Raw genomic sequence first — 24,976 nt, forward strand, 5'->3', positions numbered from 1 at the left:
TTTTATATTTGCTGAAGAGTAATATTTATTTCCTCCTGATCTCAACATACAAGAAAGGTTATTGCTTTACTGGAAACAATCCAAGCTGCTGCTTCACAATGAGCGCATTTTGTTTAGTACAATTTCATCCAATAATAAATGCAGTAATGGAAAGTTATGTCTATTTCATTTTGTTCATAAAGCTGAAAGTTAGGTTAGAAGAATAAAAAGTGTTTCCATTATCAAAAGAAATGCTAAAAGGAACCACTCTTGGTTGACTTGATGTTGGAGAATGGCACGTGATCAGATTGTTACTCACATATCGGCCTTTGCTGGTTTCGTCACCGAACTTGCATAAAACTGTCTGGCATATAGAGCTTTCGAAATTTCGTCCAAATACCTGAACCTTGGTACCTATTGAAATGTATCCTTCCTTGGGGAAAATACTACCTATGAATGGTTCCGTGATTTTGAAATCAATTCCACATGCTTCATTCTTCATTTCCTGTATAAATTTATTCCACGCGTTTCTCCATTTTGCATAAGCATTTATTTTCTCGTCTGATGACATGGAACTATACTGAAGAGAATTTGTCGCCAGCTGTCTCAAGTCTGTGAGATCTAGACCCCAAGCCATAAAAGCCTCGTACCAATCTATCGTGAAGGAATCATATCCAAATGTAGAAGGATCATCGGCGGATATGACGACCGGAACTCCATAACGGAAATATGTGATTGCAGGATGATGACGCTGATCTTGCACGTATCCAAGCAACATATTGCTGACGGGATTTGCTTCAATGGCGATCTTCTTACTCTTTAAAACTTCCATCAAATATGGATGATTAGCAAGAGCTATACCATGGCCGATTCTCTTTGCGCCTAAAATGATGGCGTCATACAGATTCGTCGCCGTGCTTAAAGGGTCTTCCGGGTACACGGATGTTGAAAGATCATCTGGCCAATTGGTTTCGCCAGAGTGAAAGAAATAAGGTAACTTGTCATGTGCCGCTAGCAGCGTGTTAAAATCCTCCTGAAAGAACAAAAGAGAGTGCCCAAGGTCTTCTTCAGCAACTAAATCATAGCCTGCAATTAGCTCCGGATATTTCTCGTAGAGATTTACAGCCTTGTACAAATCTTTCTTAATGTTTCTCTTATTAGCTCCACGGTGACTGTAAATTACTCGTTTATATCCAATAAATTCTGGATGTTTCATTATAAAGTTCTTGACAACTGAGTCAACCGCCTTTAGTTCCATCTCGCCGTTGTCATCATCAATGGAAAGTTTTCCGTGGGTTTCGGTTTTGGATGGGTCAAGAACGTATAGTTTTCTTTCTGCTGATGACTTAGTTTCTAGGTATTGAACATTTTCATCAAGTGCAACTTTTAGCATAGCTTCCATGTGTTTAATGGTGATGTTAGCATGATCAACCAGGCTTGCTCCCGCCCGGCCAAACAAAGGTGACATCTGTTGCCAACGAATCGCACTATCTGAGGGATTATGTATTGCCTTATCATCCATCACTTTTGTAAATATCAAATGTGGCAACAGAAGATTTTTGAGTGAGTCATCAGTGAAACTGTCCTTTACCTTGGACCATCCTATAGGTGGGTTGACGAAGAAGTCCAGGAACCATATGTTTGGGCCACTTGTTTTAAAATACAAATTGTCGTAGAGGCTTGAGTTAAGGATAATATCCAGTAGAATGCTCTTGCTCACCACCTGATCTGAAATCAATTCATAAGTCGTTAAGGCAATAAACTAATAATTATATGGTCTTGGGACGACTATTTTGTTCAGGAAGTTGTGTATTGGTACCACAACTCTTGTTGAATTATAATTTGCCGAATGTTAAATTGAAAATGCATGGATGTTTTCACTTTCTACATTTCGTAAGGATGAAAAATTATACAGTAAAATTTAGAGAGGGTATAGACTGGAGCAGAACCTTTATCCATTAGGTGTTTCACTTGCATAAGACTAAAACTTCTTTCTTACGTCGCTAAACATTGTGTGACTTCAAGCAAATATGTGTATTATGCTTGAAATTATGGTACTTCTTGGGAGAGTCATGTTCTGACAGCTTATAATCCACATGAAACCAATGGTAAACCTTAGATCAACTAAAAGAAAATGCATGAGCAGATCATGTATTCATGTATGTATGTATGTATGTATGTATGTATGCATGTGTATGCATGTATGTATGTATGTATGCATGTAGGTAGGTAGGTAGGTAGGCAGGCAGACATGCAGGCAGGCATGCGGGTAGGTAAGTTGGTAGGTAAATAGACAGATAAGGTTTTTATAAGGACGATACGGGGCAATATGAGTTTATATGAGGAAAATGGCGGACACATTTATAGGGCAAACGACATTTATAGAGACAAACATTTACAGGGTAAAGTCAGTTTATATAGGGACGATAAGGGGCAATATCAGTTTACGTAGGGACCGTAGGGGGCATAATTTATAAGGACAAGGAACCTCTGAAAAATATAGAGTGACAAGGGTGAATTGAAAATGGGATTATAGGGACAAAGGGTTTATAAAGGGGTTGATAGGGACAAACATAGACATACACAAACGAACAAATACACACTTACCTATACAACATAAAGACATAATTTTTTTATGCAACCAATATAGATCTTTTCTAGGCAATCGGGTGGCCTAAAAAGGGCCGTTGGTTTCATTTTTATTATTCTTCTATTTCCTCCATTTCGTCCAACAATTTCTTACTCTTTGGAGGAAATTCATATTTTTCTTCTTTCCATCCTCTGGAATCCAGTTAGGATGGCCCAAGGCTCTAAACTTTTAATGTATTTGGATTCAGTTGTTATTCAGTCCTGTAATTTATATCTGTTTCTTCTTACTTTCCTTAGCCCAGATGGATTTGATCTTATCCACTTCTTCCGTCATGACGTTCCTCACAAAAGAGTGTCAGATTCCTTAAGGCAGAAGATCCCTTTTCACACAGCTTAAGGATGGGTAGGGCCAATGGACACAGCCTCTATCTTTTCTTTAAAAAAGTCCTCAGTCACCAGCATCAAGTCCAAGGTTGTCTTCAATAGACCCACTCTACAATGTTCATATGGTATTAATATTTCTATTTTCTTCTCTTCCTCGAACTATACCTCTAGAATCAGGTCCATGGCTTCTTGAACGGTTGACACCCGTTTTGCCATGAACTGTAAATTAGCTGGATATTTCCAATAGGTCGCTATCTTCTCTAAACCATATTCCACCTCAACCATCCAATACCATCCATCTCTCAAATCATATACACATCTAATTTTCGGGGTTGTTGACACGTCAACGACAGGTAGTGTGACTTACTTAACTGGATTACAGTCGATTTCAACGACTTGGTATTCGCGACTTATTTATGCCCGTAAGGCGGTTTTCTTAATTGCTAGCGAGAGGAGAACACGTGCCACTCCTGTCACGCGTTTCTGCACACAAGGTGTGCTTTTTAATTAAGCAAACATCTTGAGAGGCAATGAAATAGCAATCGACGTGTTTGTAGGTTCTAATAAGTGGGAATAGACCAAAATCACTCATTCTAAATTGACATCCACCGCAGCAGTATAATACGTCCAGCTTGAGTGGACACAGCCCTAAGACGCCACCACGGTTCCATGCTTACACGCTCTTTGGGCCACCTGACTTCTAGACGAGTGGGAATCGGCCAACACACTCGTCCTTGGTAGTCCGTGTCATGGAAAGGAGGGAGAGGGGTCAGACGAAAGCTCCAAGCGTCGGCCGGAACAATGACTACTGAAACGCCAGGCGTACAAGAATCAAATCCTGCCCGGTAATTAAAATGGGATATTTCCTATTACAAAAGGTTTGAAAGCCACCTGTGCAATTAGTTCAATATATTGTTATCAGTTTACCTACTTCCTACCCATATACACTTTAGTGTACAGAGTTTACTTAAAGGTCCTAAATAATGTTTAATCTAGGCATTCTAAGTGACGCATGCGTATTAAGTCAATATTAGGTATTATTATATGCTCATTTTTTCCCACGTTAACTTTACATTGTCAGAATCGTGCAATATTACTAGACATTGAACCCGCGCGACAATACACATATAGCATTCACGTGCATAAAGGAACTACTTTCTATTGTAAACAAACAATGGATGCAGACGCCAGCACTTTTGATTTGTACATAAATCATGTACACTCGCATAAGATGCTCTTTACGTTGTGGTTGTTTAAATTTGTTTCTGAATGAACTAAAACAGATGTTTCGTGATCTGCCACATACCAGCTGCTTTGACACATTCCACGTTGATACAATGTTTCGGAATTAGGCTAGCTACAGTATATAAAAGACGCAAGATAAGGTCCTTACAAATACATACAAGTGACAAGTCATATACTCTCTTCTCTAGCTGGTGATAAGAATGGCAAAATAAAATATACTTACAGTTTTACATCCTGAATTTCCTCAGAATGTATTTTCTGCAAATTCGAATTACATGAGCCATGTCATAGGTTTTCAATGTGGATTACACATTTCGGAATTGTACTGTAATTTCGATGATAAGTGCAATTACATCATCCTTACTGCACTCAAAATGAAATAAGCATTAAATTCCATAGCGTCTTTTTCATAATTGCAATTGAAAGACTTCATATTTTGCCCACATGATTTCAAACAGTCATTGACAGAAACAGAAACACATTTGCAGATGTCAACACGCTTCTCCCTAGCTTCTTCAATCTGGTGTATTCACAATATGACTCCAAAATTCAATTTTAACTAAACACGCCATTTTCTTTCGAAATTTATGTCGAGCGCGCGACTAAGTTCAAATTTATCTGGGCAGAGTTATGTGCGCAGTAATAATCTTGATTTGTGTAATGATGAATATGCGCTTGTGTGTTTAGTTTGGCATGCGGCAAACATTCATTTACGTTGTTTATTGTAGTGCATTTTGTTTGTATAATTAAGCCTTAGGTAGAATAAAAAAATGAGCATATAATAAAAAGGTTACAGCATTTGTACGGGAAAATATGAACTCGTTTTGTCGGAAGGATATACTGCACTAACAAGGTCGTGCAGTATTCCATCAAAAAACTCGTTCATATTTTCCCATACAAATGCAGTAACCTATAAATATAGATTCGATTTCGAACGGTGAATAAAGGAACATATTTGTTATTTGGTTCGATACAAACTGGTTTGCAAGACACAGTGGAAACCCTACAACAAATAACACTTGAAAAGAGCCCTAAAAAGGCTGTTGTCATGCCGGTAATCAAAACGTTCTGAACCGGTCCTCCTGTTCCTTACACTCCGCAGCACTCCGTTTATTTTCATACTGCTGAAATGCCTCTAGCCCAAACAGCTCAGTCAGTTGTTCTGCTACTTCAATCAAACTTGATAGGGGGTGATTTTCGTAGGCTTCTAGGTAGTATAGGCTGAGGATTGTGACCCAGAACTGCAATTGTTGTGGCTTTGTCTTTCGAGTTTTAGCTATCTCCATCCTAGATACTTCACAGAGCTAATAAAATTATTTGCCTTTTTGATATCCTCAAGTGCGGTTTCTTGTCCCAAATCCAATAAACACTGTCTGTCTGGATCCAACTCGTCTTCCTCTACTGTTTCCTCTTCTTCCAGTTGTGGAGTTTCTTCGTCAGAAGATGTATCTGCCATGGTTACCGCTGCAAAGGTGTTTGCTAACGTTATGCTACCTTTCTAGGGTCTTTTTATACTGTCCCATTGTTTCTATTACAGGTTGCGGTTACCCTAGGTCTTATTTTCCAGCAACATGGCAGCTGTTGTCAATGGTTATGATGTAATTGCAGTTGAAGATGTTGCGGGTATTTCATTTTACGTTATTCCCGCCTTTTTTTTTTTTTTCGATGTTGTTGCCGCCGTTGGAGTAATTGTTGTTATTGTTTTGTTGTAATTAGTTGTATGTTTTATGGCACTGAACATTTCGTATATGTCTTAGGTCCTTCTTCTGGTGTTGTTTTTGGTATAGAAGGTCTATGGAATATTGATAGTATTTCTTCCAGTTTTTATTTCTGCTTTCAAGTACCTCTGCCTGCTTCTGTCTAACCATTGCTAGTAGAGATCCTACTCGTCTTCATATTTCATGCCATGGAGGCGACTGGTCCCCCATAACCATGCTAGTCTGTGTAGCTTGTGTCGTCAGCATAGAAGCAGATGTTCCAAACGGAGATGTATTAGCAGCACCAATTGTCTGCTTCTGTTAACTCTGGGATGTTGGTGTTCTCATATGATATACTGGTTTTCTTTTTCTTCTTCCTGGGGCGTTCTGTCTCCAATTTAAGTTGTTTCCTTCCCAGATTAGTAGCAACTTTGTTCTCTATACTTGTGTCCTAAGGCTCCAGCCAGGTGCAAGTTTTAGACCAAGACGAAAGATTGTTTTCATGGCTTGTTCTGGTATATGCACTTCCATCTATGACTATAATACAAATCCGTGTTGCTTCGTGCTTCGCTAGTCGAGAATGAATGTTAATCAAACAGATGATGATAATAAATTAAAGTCGCTATCGCCCATCGGGCATGGACGACTAGTTAATACCTTAATTATTGGTTTTTTAATTGATTGTGGGGGGTTGGTATGGAGCCTCACCACCACCCCACCACCACCCACCCAACGCTTTAATAATAATGAGGACTTTGCATAGCGCCTAATCTTTAAAAGCTCTAAGCGCTTTACAACTTTAGACAACACCTATAAGATAAGAAACATAATAATATTATTACAAAAACAAACAACATGAAATTAGACAAACATTAAAAAAAAATAAAAAAACATGCTGAGAATATTTAAGGTAGGAAACATTATTAGGTTTTTAAGTTTGTTCTTGCTCTCGAAATAAGTGAGTTTTGAGAGCTCTCTTGAATGTGATCACTGTGTCTTTGTGTCTAAGTTCAGTGGGCAATTCATTCCACGTTGCTGGGCCCTGGTATGCAAAAGAACGCTGTCCATATGACTTTGTTTTCATACTTGGAATAATGAGTATACGATTGTCAGAAGAGGAGCGTAAGTATCTTGCTAGTGTGTACACATGAGTGAGGTCAGATAGGTATGTTGGACTAGAGTCCGACAGTGAAATGTAGCACAGAGAACAAATTTTGTGTTTGATTCTGGATCGAACGGATAGCCAGTGTAGAGTACAGAGCAGCGGGGAGATGTACTCTGATCGTGGTACTCTAAGTATGATCCGAGCAGCTGTGTTTTGAGAGTAGATATTGAGATGAACCAGACAGAATTGAGTTACAATAGTCCAGTCTTGAAAGTACTAATGAACACACAAGTGTTTTAGTGGCATCAACTAGAAGATATTTGCGAACTGAGCTGATGCGTCTCAGCTCAAGATATGCAGCCTTGCATATGTTCATGACACAATATTTAGTTACATATCCAGGCGGGGCAGGGAGAAAGGGGTGGAGACAGTAAGGGAGCCGATTGTTAACATCCCGCGATATTTTTGATCCCTGTTTTCCGAAAGTAAATGTGTCGACTTGCATACTTTTGAATACTGTTGACTGCTATTTGTGGTTTGATGAAGTGAGCAACACAGCCAACTTTAGTTTTGATTGGGGTTTTGTTTATAAATTTAAATTTGGCGACTTTTGGGGCAAGGGAGCTGCACAGATGCCACTGGTGTTAATCCACATCCACTGGCAATGCTTTGCCGACTATTCCATACATAATTATTTACCGTCTTGCCGGAATTTGGAATAATGCTTGTTGATTCTTTGTGCTCTGTATGGCTTGGTGAATTAATTGTGACCCGCTGATGTGTTTAATTATATTTATTATAAATGACATGGTTTTTAAATTAAGTTTTGAATTGGTTAATTCCGGTAATGTCTTCTTGTAAGACCGGGCCTGGTGGTTTTGCTTTAACCATCTTATAGTAGCTAATTTAAGGACCACGTTTCATAGAGGTACACCAATCTAGCTATGTATAGACCATTTATATCCTATTCTACGTTTGTCCAACTTGCGCGGTGGGCCTGATGGTTTACGCTTTAACCATCTCATAATTCGTTAATTTGGGACCCTACTTAACTTATTTTTCCTATTTAATTTCGTTACTTAACGATACTTAATATATCGGTCTTGATGACTGGTTTATGTAAATAATTGGTGATCATAAATGTTTAATTACATGTCAGTTGAATATCTTGACGACTAATATTGTGGGGTTTTTTCTGAACCTATTTATAATCTTATAGTTAATGTCAACCTAACAACTGGTCACAAGAGATACTAATTTTAATGTTATGTCATTTAACTGACAAGGGATATAAATATTTTTTTTCATCAAAGATTTAAAAGTCCCTAATATATCTAGTACTAACACCGTTAATAGGCATGGTCCTATACGGCTGGTAGAGGTACGAGAGGCCGGGACCCAGTCGCATTTGATGATGGGTCTGAGACTGCGCACATGCATCTTTTGTTTTGTTCCTCCTGTCCCTCTCACAAGGCATTACAGTGCATATCGCTCTGCCCTAGGTCAGGTGTACGAATATAGGATGGGTACGGACAAGTAGAAGAGTAAATAATTACACTTTGAGTAAATTAATATAGAAACTGTTAACTATTTATTACTTTGTATCAATATATCTGAAAAATGTTGAGAATGTTTTGATAAATCAAGGTTGTGCTAGTGAAAGATGGCATCAATAATCCCGGATATGTACCTTGTGCGTATATTTTTCCTGGTTTTTCTGAAAGAGTTTTCTTGGTGGCCTAGTGGTTAGAGCGTCCGCCTTGGATGTGGGAGGTCGTGGGTTCGATCCCCGACCGAGTCATACCAAAGACCTAATGGAGCCTCGCTTGGCGCTCAGCAACAAGAGGTTTGTGTTGGGACTGGTCGGCCTGGTGTCAGGATAATGTAACTGGTTGGGGCATCATGCTACATATCTGCGGCATAATGCCCCCGTACTAGACATCACTATAAACTGTCAAACTGCAGACATCTTAGCGATATGACTGAAAAATTGTTAAAGCTACGTTAAAAATCCAAATCACACACACGCACCATGAACGATCATTTAAGGCATGGTGTAAGTCTTCTGACTGAGGGCAGTGGGGATACAAAGTTCATCTTGCGCTATCGATTGATAGAACTTTACCAAAACGGCCCGCTTAAAGTGTTTTTCCAGTCCTGATCCGGGTAATTATTCTCATATCTTGCATGTTTTTTAGTTTTGGGATGGATATGTTTTCATGGGCTTGATTTTTGATGGCGAATAAAGAACTTTATTCTTAATCTGTTCCTAAGAGCTTGCCATTTCTTATCAATTTTCCTCCTGATTATACTGTAAATTTCATGTATACAGTACATGATCTATTTAGTCATTTTACTTGCAGTTTTAATTTAGCCTCCTTGTCAGTTCATTCGTTTCCCGGTATATACATATGGGACGGGATTCACATGAGTTCTACTATTTGTTGTCCGTGGCTAATTTTTTTAAGTAGTAGGTTTGTGTCACATAGGAAATTAGATCTGTTTGTGACTTGTTAGATTCTACTGATCTTAAAACACTTAAATATTCGCTAAGTACGACTGCTCTCTTGATTTGGTTGTCATGTATCCATTTAGGGCTTCTATAATTGTCCTGAATTTGATAGTATATATTGAACAGTCATTAGGTAATCTATTTCCTAACACTATGTTCTTTCCTTGTATATAAATTGATCTTGCTGTCCTGTTTATATCTGAGGACTTTCAGCCATCAATAAATATTCTTGCGTATCCTTTATATTTACTTTCTATTGTAGAAAGTATATTTGTTTTCAGTTTCGATGGCTCGACTGATTTATTTCCTAAGGTTATTGCTTCGAAATTGATTACTGGTGTCTTACATAACCATTGAATATTGTGTAAATATAAGACCAGGTGGATCCTTTTGTCTCTTAATTTTGAGAAGAAGACTACCCATTTTGTTTTATCTGGAGGTATTTTGAAACCCATTTATTAGCCCAATTTCCAATCTTGTTAAGCTTTCTTTGTAGTTCACTGATAACTGTATCGCAGGATCGATTGCTTGCTATCCAGACACCGCTATCATCAAAGAAGTGGAAGAGTTTCATTTTCTTTGAATCGATTGAAGGTCTAGGTCATTTATCATAATACTGAATAGTGTTGGGCTTAGTACGCTACCTTGGCGTGTCCCTTTTTTTAGCTGAGATATGTCATAGTATTCATTACCAATTTCCAATTTTGACTTTGATCTTTCGATCGGCAAGGAAGTTCTGATATCGACTCCTGGAGCGGTTTTAGACATTGGGAATCTTACATCGTCATCGTGGTGGGTGACATAGCAGACAGATCCAATTCTGACATGGAAAAGTCGCAAAACACTGTGAAGGTGCATCATTATTTGTTTTAATAATCAAATACTTATAATCTTCCGGCTGTTCTTTTCTTAGTCTTTCTCGCAACGCTTTTATGAAATATGAATTGGTATCGTCAACGTCTCTTTCTACATTGTCCTTGCTGTGTCCTGCCATCGAACGAGACGCAGATTTCAACATATCTCCTAAACTATGCCTTCGCCGTCGATCGTCTCCACGGTGTACAGGATACATGACTTACAATTAGATAGATAATCTATACCGCAATTGTAGTTTCACCTTGACTTTTCCTTTCTAGAATGGAATATTTTGTTCCAGAACTCCATTTATTCCAATATTGACACTGTTGAAATACAACTTGCTGGCAGGCAAATAATGAAGATGTTACAAATGCGCGGTATACGTGACGGGCGTTTCCACATTCCTCGTCTTTAGCCACGGCAGAATCCACTTCGAAACGAATGACTCAGTATGGACGCAGCGGTGTGTCTCACCATATTGTACTCCACAATATCGGAGTATACAAACATCAAATCCAATCCTTCGTTAAGTTCCACAGGGCGACGAAAAAACGTTTAAAAAAAGTAAAATTGTCCATGATGGATGCATAATTAAGGGTTATGTTGACGTTTTCACCCAAACTGTCAAACAATTAAGGACAAAATTTAATGGAAAATGTTTTGGCATCCGACGAGCTGTTTTAAAGAAGTCGATTGTGACACATCATTTCGTTCTGTCCATGGCTTTGCCAAATTGAATATTGAACCAGGATAGTTTCCACCAGGTGTTGATCACTAAAATAATAGCCTGCATGAATTATGAACGTATAGATTGTGAATGCCGGATTGATTCTGGATTGTTGTTTGAAAGAGGTAACATTAGGAGCGCATTCATTCAAATAATTTTGCACTTGCTCATTCAGGATTTCGACTTCGAAAGTGTTTTAATTTTCGGTGATGTTTAGGCTTTGCGTGGGATGAATGATTTGTACCAGAGCCACATCCCAAAGATTTGACAGAAAATGACGTAGTGGGTCTTAGGCACACTTTCTCTTCACAACACATATAGGGGTCGCTATTGTACATCTTGAAGAGTAGAACTCGGAGTAGGAGTGGTCGCTGCTTTCGCTGATTATGTGTTGAAAGGCATGATGGTCACTTCTTTTTATAGTAGATGACTTGCGAAGCATAGATCTAAGAATCAAAACTCTGGGTTTCCTTTCCAACGTATTTGCACTCAAAACATACTGGGTTCTTCACAGAAAATGCTTTCAATGTATTAAACGTCGTCTTCTGTTTTCGTCACTTGTTGTAACTCGGGCAAGTTCCATTTCACATTTCACACTTCACAGTTCATGTCTACCAATTTATAGACGGAACGATGACGGCCACACACTCTTCCAGTGACACAAAACAATTCAGCGATTCACTTCGGTAAATAACCTTTGTCGAAAGTGCGTTTCGATTCGCCAATGCGCACCAAATCTCCCGTCGTCAACAGACCACGTTTCCTGGGGACAACAGTAGGTGACGTATCAAACATGTGCTCAATCGCGATCGCTTCGATGTGTTTCCGACTGCGCATCCGATGCATCGATGGTAAGATTGGTTGTAAGCTTTAACAATGGGCGGTAAGACATAAGACATCGATATACTTGAGTGTGTTGATGCTGTCTTTAGTTTTCTCAGTTTTGAAAATATGGATTTTGCTATCTTCAAATCTTTTTGGAAAGCTTGGTTCAGAAATTCGGTGCCTTTGCCTGTTTCCATCGGAGATGATGACGATCACTTTGTTTCAACACCAGTTGTACTTATGGAAACTTTTTGTCGAATGGGTTTTAGCAACGTGTACGTGGCTTTTTCTTGTAATCATCGTTGCACCTGAGATAAACGTACGCTTTTCTGTTATGTTTTGTTAGCACAATGCATATTTAAACCCCTTCATAACAAGCAGGATGGACAGGATTATATTAAATGCTGGCTAAAAGAGCATCCATCAGGACTCTCTTCAAGAAATTACCCACTGTTCATTGATGCAACCCATGTTTTAGTGGGTTGATGGAAACTGCTTGGCGTGTCCGATGTGCCACAGGAATAAAAATCGAAGGTCGTGGTGGTGATCACATTTTATTGCTTTCTTTTTCCCTTCGTTTCTGTTTTCCCTATTTCTTTTTCCTTCCTGCAGAAGATGGAGTTGACATAATCTTTTTAACTCAAGCTTTGAGTTCTTTTCATTGGGGCGTGGAGGATGGGTTCAACAAGAACGCTGCAATATTACTGGAGCAGGAGTTCGGTTTTCTTGCCAAAGGAATTCCATCCATCTTTGGTAAGGCACTAAAGTCAGCTTTTTCTTTCATGAGATTACAAAGTACACGTATGAGGTCTTGCCGCAAAAGGTGTCTTTTTTATCTTCATCTTTTTATATCGAACCTGTATATAAAACACCTTGGAACATTTTTGTTAGGGATAGGCTTTTGTCTTGGGAGTGACTGTAGTGGCCTTTGGATCCCATTTAACAGGGAATGAATAATGACACCTTCTAGAGAGCCACTACCGCCAGGTTTCAAAATGATTTGTTTTCCGGTTTGAGTGTCGATTATATGATCTTCCAGTGGCGACAGGGCTACTTTGTGTTTGTCAAAATTGTTTGATGAAGGATGTGAAAGATCCATTGATGTAATTGACGTGCTGTCACCGTAAACCATTGTAACACTTGCTTGAGACGAACTTCCAAGACATGAAAAGGTTTTAGTGGATTATTTTCGTGTGTGTGTATGTGTGTGTGTGTGTGTGTGTGTGTGTGTGTGTGTGTGTGTGTGATTTGGATTTTTCACGTAGCTTTGACAATTGTTTAGTCATATCGCAGTGTGACAGTTTATAGTGATGTGTAGCACAGGGACATCATGCCGCAGACATGTAGCATCATGTCCCACCCAGTCACATTATCCTGACACCAGGTCGACGAGTCCTACCACTAACCTCTTAATGCTGAGCGCCAATCGAGGCAGCTGTTAGTACCATTTTTGTAAGTCTTTGGTATGACTCGGCCGGGGATCGAACTCACGACCTTCCGCGTCCGAGGTGGACGCTCGATTTTTTTCCTAACTGATACCTTACAAGCAACGAATCATTCTGACTAAAAGATAAGACTGAAGGGAAGTCATGTTGACGATTTGTGTGACAGACCAGAAGTATCGGAGGTTTTTATAGTTTTTGTTTTAAGCCGATGGGAATTTGTAACCGACAGGCCCTCCATCTTGGCACCAGTTGTGAAACAGATAGGTAAGAACTCGCAAAAGATCGGGTGTGGTGGGTTTTAAATCAATGACTAAATAGGCGTGATATGTTTGAGTGGCATAGTCGTAAGCATGAATCAGCCAAAGAGTTCCTTACTGTTTTGCTAACATTTGCACTTGAGATTTATCTATGGGACTTTAAAACAACACCACTTAGTGCGCATTGATACTGATTGTATGATGGGCTTCATTTTGTTGAAACAAGTTTGGGTAATGTAAATGACACTGGCATTACGATGATGCCATTTGCGTGTAAACCAACGTTTTAATTTCTTCTTCGCCTTCTCTTAACATGTCTTCGAAGATGACCAGATGTGTTTGCCTGGTATCAGACACAATCCCATCGTCTTCGCGAGGAATGCCTTCCACAAGGATGATGAAATCTGCTTGGCTTTCTCAAAGGAGGTTGTAAGCCGATTATCACTCTGTACACACATCACGATGCGTTGTGTTGAACGATCGATTAAATGAATTTTGTGTTAGAGCATACGTTGGGGCAGCAATCAACATTTTAAAAGGATGGGGAAGATACAAGGTCTCCCATCTGGAACCATCTAGCTTTTTGTCAATGAATTGAAAATAGAAGAACAAATAGAAAGAGGATGATATAGCCATAGTGAAAGTGTGAATAATTTTAAAAATGACATGGAAAAGACAAAATCTTTTATTCGTTTTGGTACACGGCTTTTATCGAGTGTTAAACATTGGCTATTAATAACGAATCACAAAAATACATAAGAGCCAATGGTCAAGAACATGTCTAACATGACAAGCAAAACGATCACAATGCAATACAAACAAGTCACTGTCCAACAGTGTCGATGAATGTGTGGTGCCCTAGGGACACTTTGTAATGTTCTTGGAGTTTCTACACTTTGCACAGCCTCACATATTTCCTCCCAGAATGGCTTTTCATTTGTGTCGATGTCATCGACGGTATTGCCTCTGTCCTGGATTTGACTGTTTTCCTCTGTGTTGGGTGTTTCTGGCACTGTGGCTAACACGTGTTTATATGTCACAGAGTTCATATGACGTTTTAAGTTCACTTTGTTCCTGGAATCAATGACACAAATATGTTGCAACGTCAGCCACTTCTTGCGTTCCAGCATCGACGCCAAGACCTTTCCATTCACGTACATCTTCCCAGTGAGGGTGTAGGTCACAAGCGATACACACATCTTCGTAAGCATTATCAGTCGCTAATGTTTTAAGAAGAAACTTTACCTTAAGCAGACGTTGAGAATCGTAACGCTTTTCACAGAATGGGTCTCTCGTAGGAATTTAAAGGAGACGCCATAATTTCTTTGATGTGGGTACAGTTACTAAATAGTCCACAAAGAATCTGCTAGCAAACGACATCCCATAAACGAAGTCACTAACACGAACACCATATGGCGTCCAAATTTCAAAGGAAATAGTTCTTTTCAAGTGTTTTGGTAATCCCCTTAATTCTGAGTAGTGTCGTTGACTTTCTTCGACGGAATCTGTTGCAACGCTACTCATAAAGGTCAGAAAGCTTTAATACACCTTTTTTGTTAAAGTTAATAGATGTACATTTTCCACATAAACGCTTTTACTCACACACCACACGTCGCACAGTACGATAAAGTGAAGTGATTGGGGATCCGCACTCTCTTCTGGTACACGATTTGATACAATTTTTCGGATAGTCGGCTGACGAGCTGGTGATTGGGTAAACGTGCAATTTTATGCGGTTCTTAGGTGGTCACTATAAAATCTCGATCCTCTCCAGACCGCAAGGCTTCTTTCAGCGCCCAAGTTCATCACTTGGCTCGAGCGATGATTCATCGCTAATCCTTTGACTTTACACTCGGTGTGCCATTCTCCTCATTTATCCCGTTTTTCGTAGCCGTCACTTTTAGGCCCACCGCTAGCAAAGCCTTGAATCTTATTTTTGGAGTGCTCGTCCGTCCAGGATCATAAAAGGTCTTCTTTGATCTTAGAGTGAGGACGATGAGCGCAACAGGACACGGTCTCCTAACTGGAGTAAGGCTTAGTACAATTTTAAGCGAGCATGAGCCCTCACGTCGGCTGGAAAAACAGCATTTCCAAATTCTTCTCCTGTAAAAACTCTAACCCTTCGTTAAAAATGACCAGGATCAGATCTTGTCTTTCATATACATTTTTTGTCTTGAATCATCTGGACGGAGCTGGAGGGCTCCATCAAGTAGTCGGTCCTGGGAAAGCATGGTCGTTGTGTCATTTCTCAAAACCAACAATTCAGCATGACTTTAGCAAACGAACTTCTTTCTTGTTTTTATCGACGTGGCCTGAAGTAACGTCTCTTTGGATAAGTATTCCTCTTTGAATTTCTCTTGGTCTTCGTGAGTTTTAGAAAAGGAAGGCTAGCCGCTGACTTCTTGTTAAAGTTACAAAAAGACATCCACGTAGCCCAAGCAAATGTCTTTCTGAGTATCGTCGCCCTTTTGGTGCTGTTCTCTCTTGGGAAATGTTGTACACTTTTAACAGTTGGCATCCCAGTTCTCGATCTCGAAACGATTCCACACTGATGCACTTTACAGTCAATGCTCGTTCTTCCTGAGTGTGATGACAAGGTGGGTCATGGTTACAAGTTTCGGCACTGGTGCTGCACAAAATATATATATAGGTTCTTCTTGGCAATAGTAAGGTAAAACGGGATAGTACAAATTGGTGGGAGGCAAGACTTTGCATTTAATCAGTCCTTCGTATCGTCTAATGATTTTCAAATCGATGTTTCCCGTCTGCAATTGTGGGTGTCCTACGGAAAAGAGACAATGTTTTCACATCCAAAGCTATAGCGAACACACGTCTAGGTATTCGAGTTTGTCTCCTCATCCGCATTTCACAGCAAGTATGTCCTTTTTATAAATTGTCCGTTGGGCTTCGAAGATCCACCACCTTGTAACTTTCAACGATGCATTTAAACTCACGATCTTTTCTCAAACGTCTACCATAGTATTGGTTCCACATTTCTACCACTTGCTATCCTAATGACTCTATCTTCCGGTGTTGTTGGTAAGTTTGGGCATAAACGTCTTCCATGGTGTTGACTAATAATTCATTTTTTGCCTGACGTTGTGGATAACAGGTCTGGCATCAGTGAAATAAGCTTCCATACATACACGATATTGGGGTCTTCTAACTTCCAGCCATCATCCGAATGGATGGTCTTTTCGCCTCCTCCGTTTCTGACATGTTGAATCCATTTGTCTTGCTTTCCGTAGAAGTAATGTAGCCAGCGCAGAACGTTGACCGAGTATCAATGTTTGTTAAACTCCCATAGTCAAAGGATCAACAGAGTCGATCTCTCCTTGATCCATACAAAGTTCTCAAAAGTTCCACAGAAACGCCATAAAATGTCCACGTCGGAGCGACAATACGTTAACATTTCTTCCTGAAAATAGAAAGTTTCTGAAGTGTGAGAGCGGCACTTGGTGTAGAAAGCTTCTCGCTGTCCGGTGTATATGTTGTCTGAGACGTAGTAGTGAGCGTCAGGCAAAAGAAGCGTCAGGATGGCGTGCTGATTGGCTTCGGTATTGAAAAGGTTTGGAAAATACCCCTTGTCCATTTCTTTCATTCCAAACGTTTTAGGCATTCGACTCAAAGACATTGTCAAATAACTCATGGAATCTATAACTCGTACTTTTCCCACTTGCATGGGGATGATTTTGGCTCCTTTCAAGGTGACTTTTGGGCATTCAGTGCCTTGTTCTGTATAGCATTTTGGAAGAAATTGTCCGTTTTATTCCGTTAAATTGTGACCCATCACCGTGACATAGCAATGACATCCGCCGTAACGTTCGATGTACACTAGAGTCCACGTATCGTCGATAGGATCTAGGATCAATCGGGCTGCTGAACACGATCCAAACGGGCGAATTCAACCTGTAGCGATAAATTGAGATTTCAAGCTATCGTCTTCTTTACATTGCAAGTGTCGTTTTGGTGCGGTTAACAAGAAATCCCACAAATCGGTGATGAACCCTTCTAATTTCTCCAGTCATCGTCATCTGACTTGAAATCTTTAAATTTAACCGTGTAAGTGTAGGACGTAGTTCTAAATTTTCTGGTGGCGTCTTTCTCCGTCTCTCATAGGTGATAATACTTTTCATGTGCTACTGGTTGATTTTGGCTTCGAGTAGACTATCTTGGTCAGGTTGCAGATGATGGTGTTGATCTGGATCGGCTCATGTCGTCTTCAAAATAGCTGGGATGAATTTGAGCCAAGACTTTAGCTCGTGTGCGTCGTGGATTCTTACTTTATTTTTCTTTCTCATTGAAATCGTTCCATCTTGATTGCAAAGTGACAAATGACTAGATTTTACCCTCCCTATACCCTATAAACTCATATTACCCCCTATCGTCCCAATAGAAATTCAGATTACCCTATAAATTGTGTGTCCCCTTAAACTTCCTTTGCCCTATCAACTGGGGTACGTTCCTTTCACAAGGAGTCATGAGATATTGCACCAGGCCTGAGTCTTCTGATTTACAGCTTGCCTTTGAGGTTATGGTTCTTACTGATATCCAGATGAAACATGGAAAATTTTACATTTTAGTTTTTCTTGTCTTTACTTATCGATGACTCAGTAATGAATGTTAAGTATGAAGGCGAAAATGCATTTTTGGATTTATCTGGAGCAATCACGTTCAAACATTCCTCATAGATATCACACAATCATCCACATAAATCAGCACTTGTTCGAGGTTCTTGACACTAAACTTTTGTGACAATTAATCCGATTGAAAATGTTCATTTTTGTTTTCCTTCTTCTTCTTACTTTCCAAATTTGCCTGCCCTCAGACAGATTTTACTGCATTGTCGACTTAATTTGGTATGACAGCGCAAAAAGATCAATGCAAATCTCTTCAAACAACGGGTGTTACCATATTCACCAATGATTATCAAGATCGGAATAAACTTATGCAGAAAAGTATTTTAAAAAACACTGACGAGATGAGGAACAAAGCTCTAGTAATGGTTTCCGTTTCACACAAAACAAATAATAAGTGCGGGTTTAGGAAACTGAATATCATTTAACGATTTTGTAAATTAGTAATATTGTTACAACCCAAGGGTCCTTACTTGACCGAGCGGTTGTCAAACCCTGGCGCGATTCTCGTTTGAAGTCATAAGTTTACCCCAACTTTCCAAAGACTTCCATACAACTTCAGTTGTAAATTAGAAAGCCCGACGTGTCCATTCTATACCTAAATTTTACTCTAATTAATGCAAGATCACACTTAAAACAAACTGCCAAATATATATCAACCGCACATCTGTATGGCTTATCTTCATCATGTTTCCGTGCCTCAACCGTTCAAGCCTTAGAAAATGTACGAGTATTCCATAACACCGGGATCTATTTTAACTCCGCCACCTTAGGGCAGTCAATGTATGCTTTCCAGACACATTTCGCCAATATAACTACACCACATTTGCCCCCATGGCGACATAAACGGTATCTGCCCTTCTTATTTATTCCCTTGTGTAATTTACCTGTTTCCTACCGTAAATACTGCCACTGCAGTCACACCACCAATGTACACCACTAGATTTTAATATGGACTATCTTACGACAGGGACATTCATTCGGTTTTGGCCTGAATTCACTACTAGTGAACCATGGCATCATGGAAAATCACTAACACTTCACTCCGTGACGTTTGCTCCTAATAATTCGCTAATTATTTCGGGCTAGGGATATTTCCATTGCGCCGAATTCCAATAATCACACAAGTAATCACACAAATCTAAGAATTCCTTAAAACGGGGCGCTATAACCAAATGCGCATACTCTAAATTTATTACAATATTAAAGCGCTGCCACATTACAAATGCTGAATATCATACATAAAACATTTTCAAAATCCACCTGCCCGACACTCGGGACATGTTCATATTCAGTTATATTTTGATCGTAATAGTTATCCGTATGGGAGATTCACCAAGTTTAGCCTTGGGTGGTTTGTGAGCGTGTTGACACTATACGATAGCTTTCTCAGTGACTGATTTGACGAATCTTGCCGATTTAAGTCGATTAGGTGTTCATTCTTAATAACGAAACCCTTGAGATTTAGTTTATATGTGTGTTTCGAAATTTAAAAAAAGCTGGCCTCCAACGATTAACATCCTTGAATATTTCATTCAAAGTGTGATGTGCATCATAAGTGTAGCACCCACAAGCGGCTTTTATGATACAGTTTTTAGGAGATAATTAGCGGGGACCGATACATACTTACTGCATGACAAATAAATAAATAAATAAATAAATAAATAAAATGATGTGTATAAAATAAGTTATCACAATAGCTTCAGGAGGAATCACGAATAAATTATTACTGTCTGCCATTCCTTACTTTGAATGTGGTTGATGAGATGGATCTGGGGAGAAAGGGAAACTGGAAGTTTCTAGCTCCAATACATCGATATCCAAATTTTAAACATATTCTTGTATAATGACAATGTTTACATTAAATGTCATAATATACGGAAGTCATGAAGCCAAGAGAACTTTTCACTTAACATTATTGAATTCATATATAAATATTACTTACTGTGGTGAAGATGAAGGCTTCCCCCCTTGGGGAATTTCTTCAGCACCTCATACACCTTAGAACTTTGGATTTCAGCCAAGTAATCCTGGATTGGTCTTGACGGTATGAAAGCTTCCCTTGTTCTCTGGAACTCCCTCCACTTCAGGTACACCATGTAACTGTTCACTATTTCTTCATCCTATAACAAGAAACCTTTAGATGGGAAATGTATTTGTCTACGAAGAGTCTTTTTAGAGCACAAATTCTTCACTTGTGTGGAATAAAAGCCATAGTATGTACTAGTCGGTTGTCATCAGTCACCGATTTTCTGCCTGGTGCGGGAGTATATCAGTTTGTCCACAATAGTGGATTACCGCATGCAATATTACCAAATATTTCAAATAAATTACATCGATTTTGCTGCCATTTTTTTTACAAGATAATCATGTTGTCGGAAATTAAATCGTCAAATCAGAATGTATCTACCTGGCTGGAAATTGCACCTCATACTCAGGTATATCATGTAATGCTGATACGGTTATATTTAAAATGTAAACTTATTTTTTTGTTTGAAAATTGAGACAATTACTAAAGCTTTTTCAGGAAAATATGTTATAATAACCAACTTAGAATACATGTTCGACATTTGTTTTTGCCTCGTCCAGTTTCCATAGCAAGAATGAAACAGTTCATAGCAGCAAATAAAGCCAGTCTTGCCACATCTACTAACTCCAGCCTTGCCACGGTAACTAACGCCAGCCTTGCCAGTATAACTAATAATTTTGATCATGTCAATTTGAATAAAATGTAGTTGCTAAAATTGAACTAACATAGAAACATTAATCGACTTCAAAGCCATTCTAGTCATTATCCTGTCATTATCTGCACGTGACTTTAGTCTAGTCAAGATATTTGTTAGTGCATGGAGACGGTTTCGATCGTTGCTTCGGCTGTTGCATCAGTTACATGTTGTAAGAGCTTTGTGCTAGTTTAAATCAGCATGCTAAATCAGGCATTTGATTTGTCGGTAACAGTTGGTTTGTGATGTATATCAAACATTTTGGATTATTAAAGTTATCAATACATATTTCCAAGTCCAATTAATCCCAGCTAATCACGCTTGTAGAAGGTAAAACGGTGTAGTTTTCATGTGTTTTTTAAACAATTTTAAAATAATAAGTTAAAGACATAAAAGACGTGATGCTATCTCAAATAAGTGTCCCTTCGCCATAGATTTATTTTGCTTTGTAAGTATAATTTGAGAAAGATGATGAAAACGATTTTAACATTACGTAGCTTGCCTTTTGAAGGGCAACAATGCAAACCATAATTGTGTTAATACAAATGCCATGCACCGTTCCAAACCACTACTATGTACTGTATAAAACAAAAGACTTATTTTCACGAGCGGTAATGCATCATTACATAAATAGTCACTGTTTTGCCTGAAAAGATGCAACCTTACATGAAAAGGTTGCGAGCGTTATCAGTTGTCCTCATTTGTATTAGAGATTGAATTCCATAGCTGAAGAATATGATGTAGCTTGTATTTACACTCATTTGTTTGTAGAATATGTTAATGCTTTGTGCTAACATTACTATTAGAATGTGTCATAACTAAGCCAAGTTCAAGATAAAGACGGCATATAAAATACATCCCAGGTTTTGATGTGCGAGTAAAGCGGGATGTAAGGATTTTTAAAAAATGCAACCTAAATGGCATAGAGAACTCTGATTCAACAGGGATTATGCATTTACTGTGGATGATACTGTACAGATTGCAAAGTTGGTAATCGTTTAAACAAACATGTACAAATAGCATATGGTGTTGGTCTATGCGCATGTCCAGGTTGTAATTCCGGTAAGATCGTCCATTGTTTTATCATGTACATACATGTAGCGTAAAATTCCTTTTCAAAGAGTACATATATATATATATATATATATATATATATATATATATATATATATATATATATATATATATATATATATATATCATGACCAAATTAAGGATATGTTACCTAACTTTTTAGATATATTCAACAATGACATGATTTACAAAATTAAAAGAGAAATTAATAAGAGATAGCAAATGTATCAACAAATAGATGCATTTGAAGTCAAGCAAGGTACTGTCTGCACATTGTTAACAGCTGTCAATTTCCAATTGGTTGGAGGAAACGACATTGTTTCGATTAACAGAAACACTGTAGCCTTAACTGTAGTCTTGTCACAATGATATTGTAATTCACTGTGTACATTGCGCCGACGTTTCCGTACATGACAAGTGAATGTATATTCCCAAAAGGGCAAACAAAATGATAACGACAAAAAGCGTAAAGCTCTTTAAATTATAAAGTCAGATTATCGATATAAACTAAACTCAACTCTATTAAATTGTGAAAGACGTCATCAGTGAGACAAGCATCAAGGCAAAATAGCGACCTTCGTTAGTCTCCAACTTTGATAAGTAGAATGGCGCATAAGGCTTATTCTACATCTATGAGCCGGCATGGAGGGTAAAACAAGTATGGATAATCGAAGTCTTAATTTCCAGTTTATTCTATACCTGTGAGAAACAGGCATGCAAATGTGCACTTTGGCACGTATTGAGTAGTAAAATTCATCTCAATGGTGGAACTGAGTAATAACTAATTTAAATGGAATTTTTGTTAACTGAAATTTCTATTTTTTTATAATATATCAAACAAATTTGAATATTCATATCACAAACGGAGCCAATTATATTTTCTTAAATAGTTAACATATGGTCATTACGGGATTTATCTAACAGTATTAGCAAAGTGTGGTATATTTCCTAGATTAAATTTTTTGAGGATGACAATATTAACTCCTGGCACTATTTAAACCAAAATTCCACTATATTACTTAAATAGCCATCACATAGTAACAAAATGTTTTGTCTCTAATCCCTGAAACATTTCCACTTAAAGTACACACATTTATATAATCACAGAATTAAGCATTAGTAGGTTCTTAGATGACAATGATATATTTGTTTAAAACATATTTAAATATGCCAATACAAATTTATTGAATAATAATTCACCATGTTTGTATTTTTATGATCTTTAAAATATGACACACTTGATCTTCGTCTCATATAATTGAGAAGCGTTGTTAATAACCAAAACAAATGCATCAGACCTTCACTTAAGCATATGTTTGTAATATATATAGGTTCGTTTAATCCGAATTAGCTTTTCAACGTTTCCGCTGTATATTCTTCATCATTACCAAAGCAAAGAAAGGAAACAAAGAAAACCAATAATACCTTTAAAACGTGAATTCCCTTAAATGGTTCGTATCTATGTTCAATGCCGAGACAAACATTATTGCCACATTGCCATACAGTATGAATAAAACTGAACATTCTATTTCTTGTAGAAGAACTTAAAAGACGTTTAAATTAAACTATTAAGAGAGGTTTCGATTCAAATTTTTAGCATCATTGATTCATTTCGAAACCTAGGATTACTTTTTTTTAAATTACACATATTTTCGCTAATGGTTAATCCGTGGGAATTAATAACCAATTTGAAGATTATAGATGTCATAGCCTACTGCTGAAATATAAACTATTGTTGAAATACTATCTGTAGCATCTGTTTAAACGTAATAATGTGCCGTGGGCGGATCACAGATTGATATACGAGCAGTACTGGTGTGTGTATATATATATATATATATATATATATATATATATATATATATATATATATATATATATATATATATATATATATGAAAACATAGATTTGAAGATTGATAGGTGTTTATGTTAATAAGCATTATTAGTTTAGACTGTATCTTTGTTTTTGCTGACAGTCAATAAAAAAGACAAATATACATTACCTCACTAAGTTGCGTATCCCAACCAGCAAATTCTCTCTCCAGTTCCAGCAGAAGATTCCTTTTCAAAGAGTGCGTATATTCATAAAAGGCAGCCGTGTGCGAATTTCCATGCACAAGTCCAAAATATAGAAACAGACCCAGGCAAAGGTACGTCATGGTTGAACTTTAGCAAAGCCGATTGATGTAACTCCAACAGTGGAGGGGTTCTACTTAAATAGGTTTTCCAGACAATAATTCCCAATTAACAAGTTAGACAAGCTTAATTTCTTACACTGGGAGGGCCTATTGCAGATAATTTTTCATTTATGTGGCGTTATCCACCTCCTCCCCTTTCATCTTTGTAATAAGTTTTTATCCGCACTTTTGCGGATATACTGTGATTGGTCATGACCGTACGTCAATCAGTTTGTCAGTCAGTGTATTTCTTCATGCTTCCCTCTTTCAGTCAATTCCCCCTTAAACATGGACTTGATCAAATCAGCGTCCTTTGAGAAATAATGAACATATTGGATATAATGTTTTATGAGGATAAATCCATGGCAATGAAATGTTGAGATCCTAAATGCAGCTCTGAGGGTGGCGGGGTCATGGGTCAATTTCATGAATCATACAGGGTCGTCTTGTAAATTGAACTATATCTACTCAAATTGATGAAGGGTGTTCATATTCGGTAAAATGGGTCACGAGGATGAATAGGTTACAGCTAACATACCAAAACCAGGACTGAACACTGCCAGTAGGATATTTTAGGATTGAGTGGAGGCAATATGTATAATTTTTATACGCACTTTATTAAATTGTCTTTGTTTCACATACCTGTATTTCGGAGCTATTTTTAATATGTCTGCTTAAATGCTGGGAAGCTCAAAAGGTTCAAGTCACGATCCATTAGCAAATCCTCTTTCCCAGGATA

General features: G+C 38.2%; 1 protein-coding gene across 1 annotated transcript; it reads right to left on the reverse strand.

The window, feature by feature from the left end:
* Positions 1–24,277, reverse strand: LOC149797680 (adenosine deaminase 2-like). The gene is made up of 3 exons (XM_089962592.1): positions 24,064–24,277; positions 20,206–20,383; positions 1–1,707 (listed from the first exon to the last, which is right to left on the reverse strand). Exons 1-3 carry the CDS (start codon positions 24,217–24,219, stop codon positions 161–163), a joined length of 1,881 nt encoding a protein of 626 aa, XP_089818718.1. The 5' UTR covers positions 24,220–24,277; the 3' UTR covers positions 1–160.
* Positions 24,278–24,976: the final 699 nt, after the last annotated feature.

This window comes from Sinohyriopsis cumingii, chromosome 6 (genome assembly GCF_028554795.1).
Source record: "Sinohyriopsis cumingii isolate HCF-2022 chromosome 6, ASM2855479v2, whole genome shotgun sequence".
NCBI lineage: Eukaryota > Metazoa > Mollusca > Bivalvia > Unionida > Unionidae > Sinohyriopsis > Sinohyriopsis cumingii.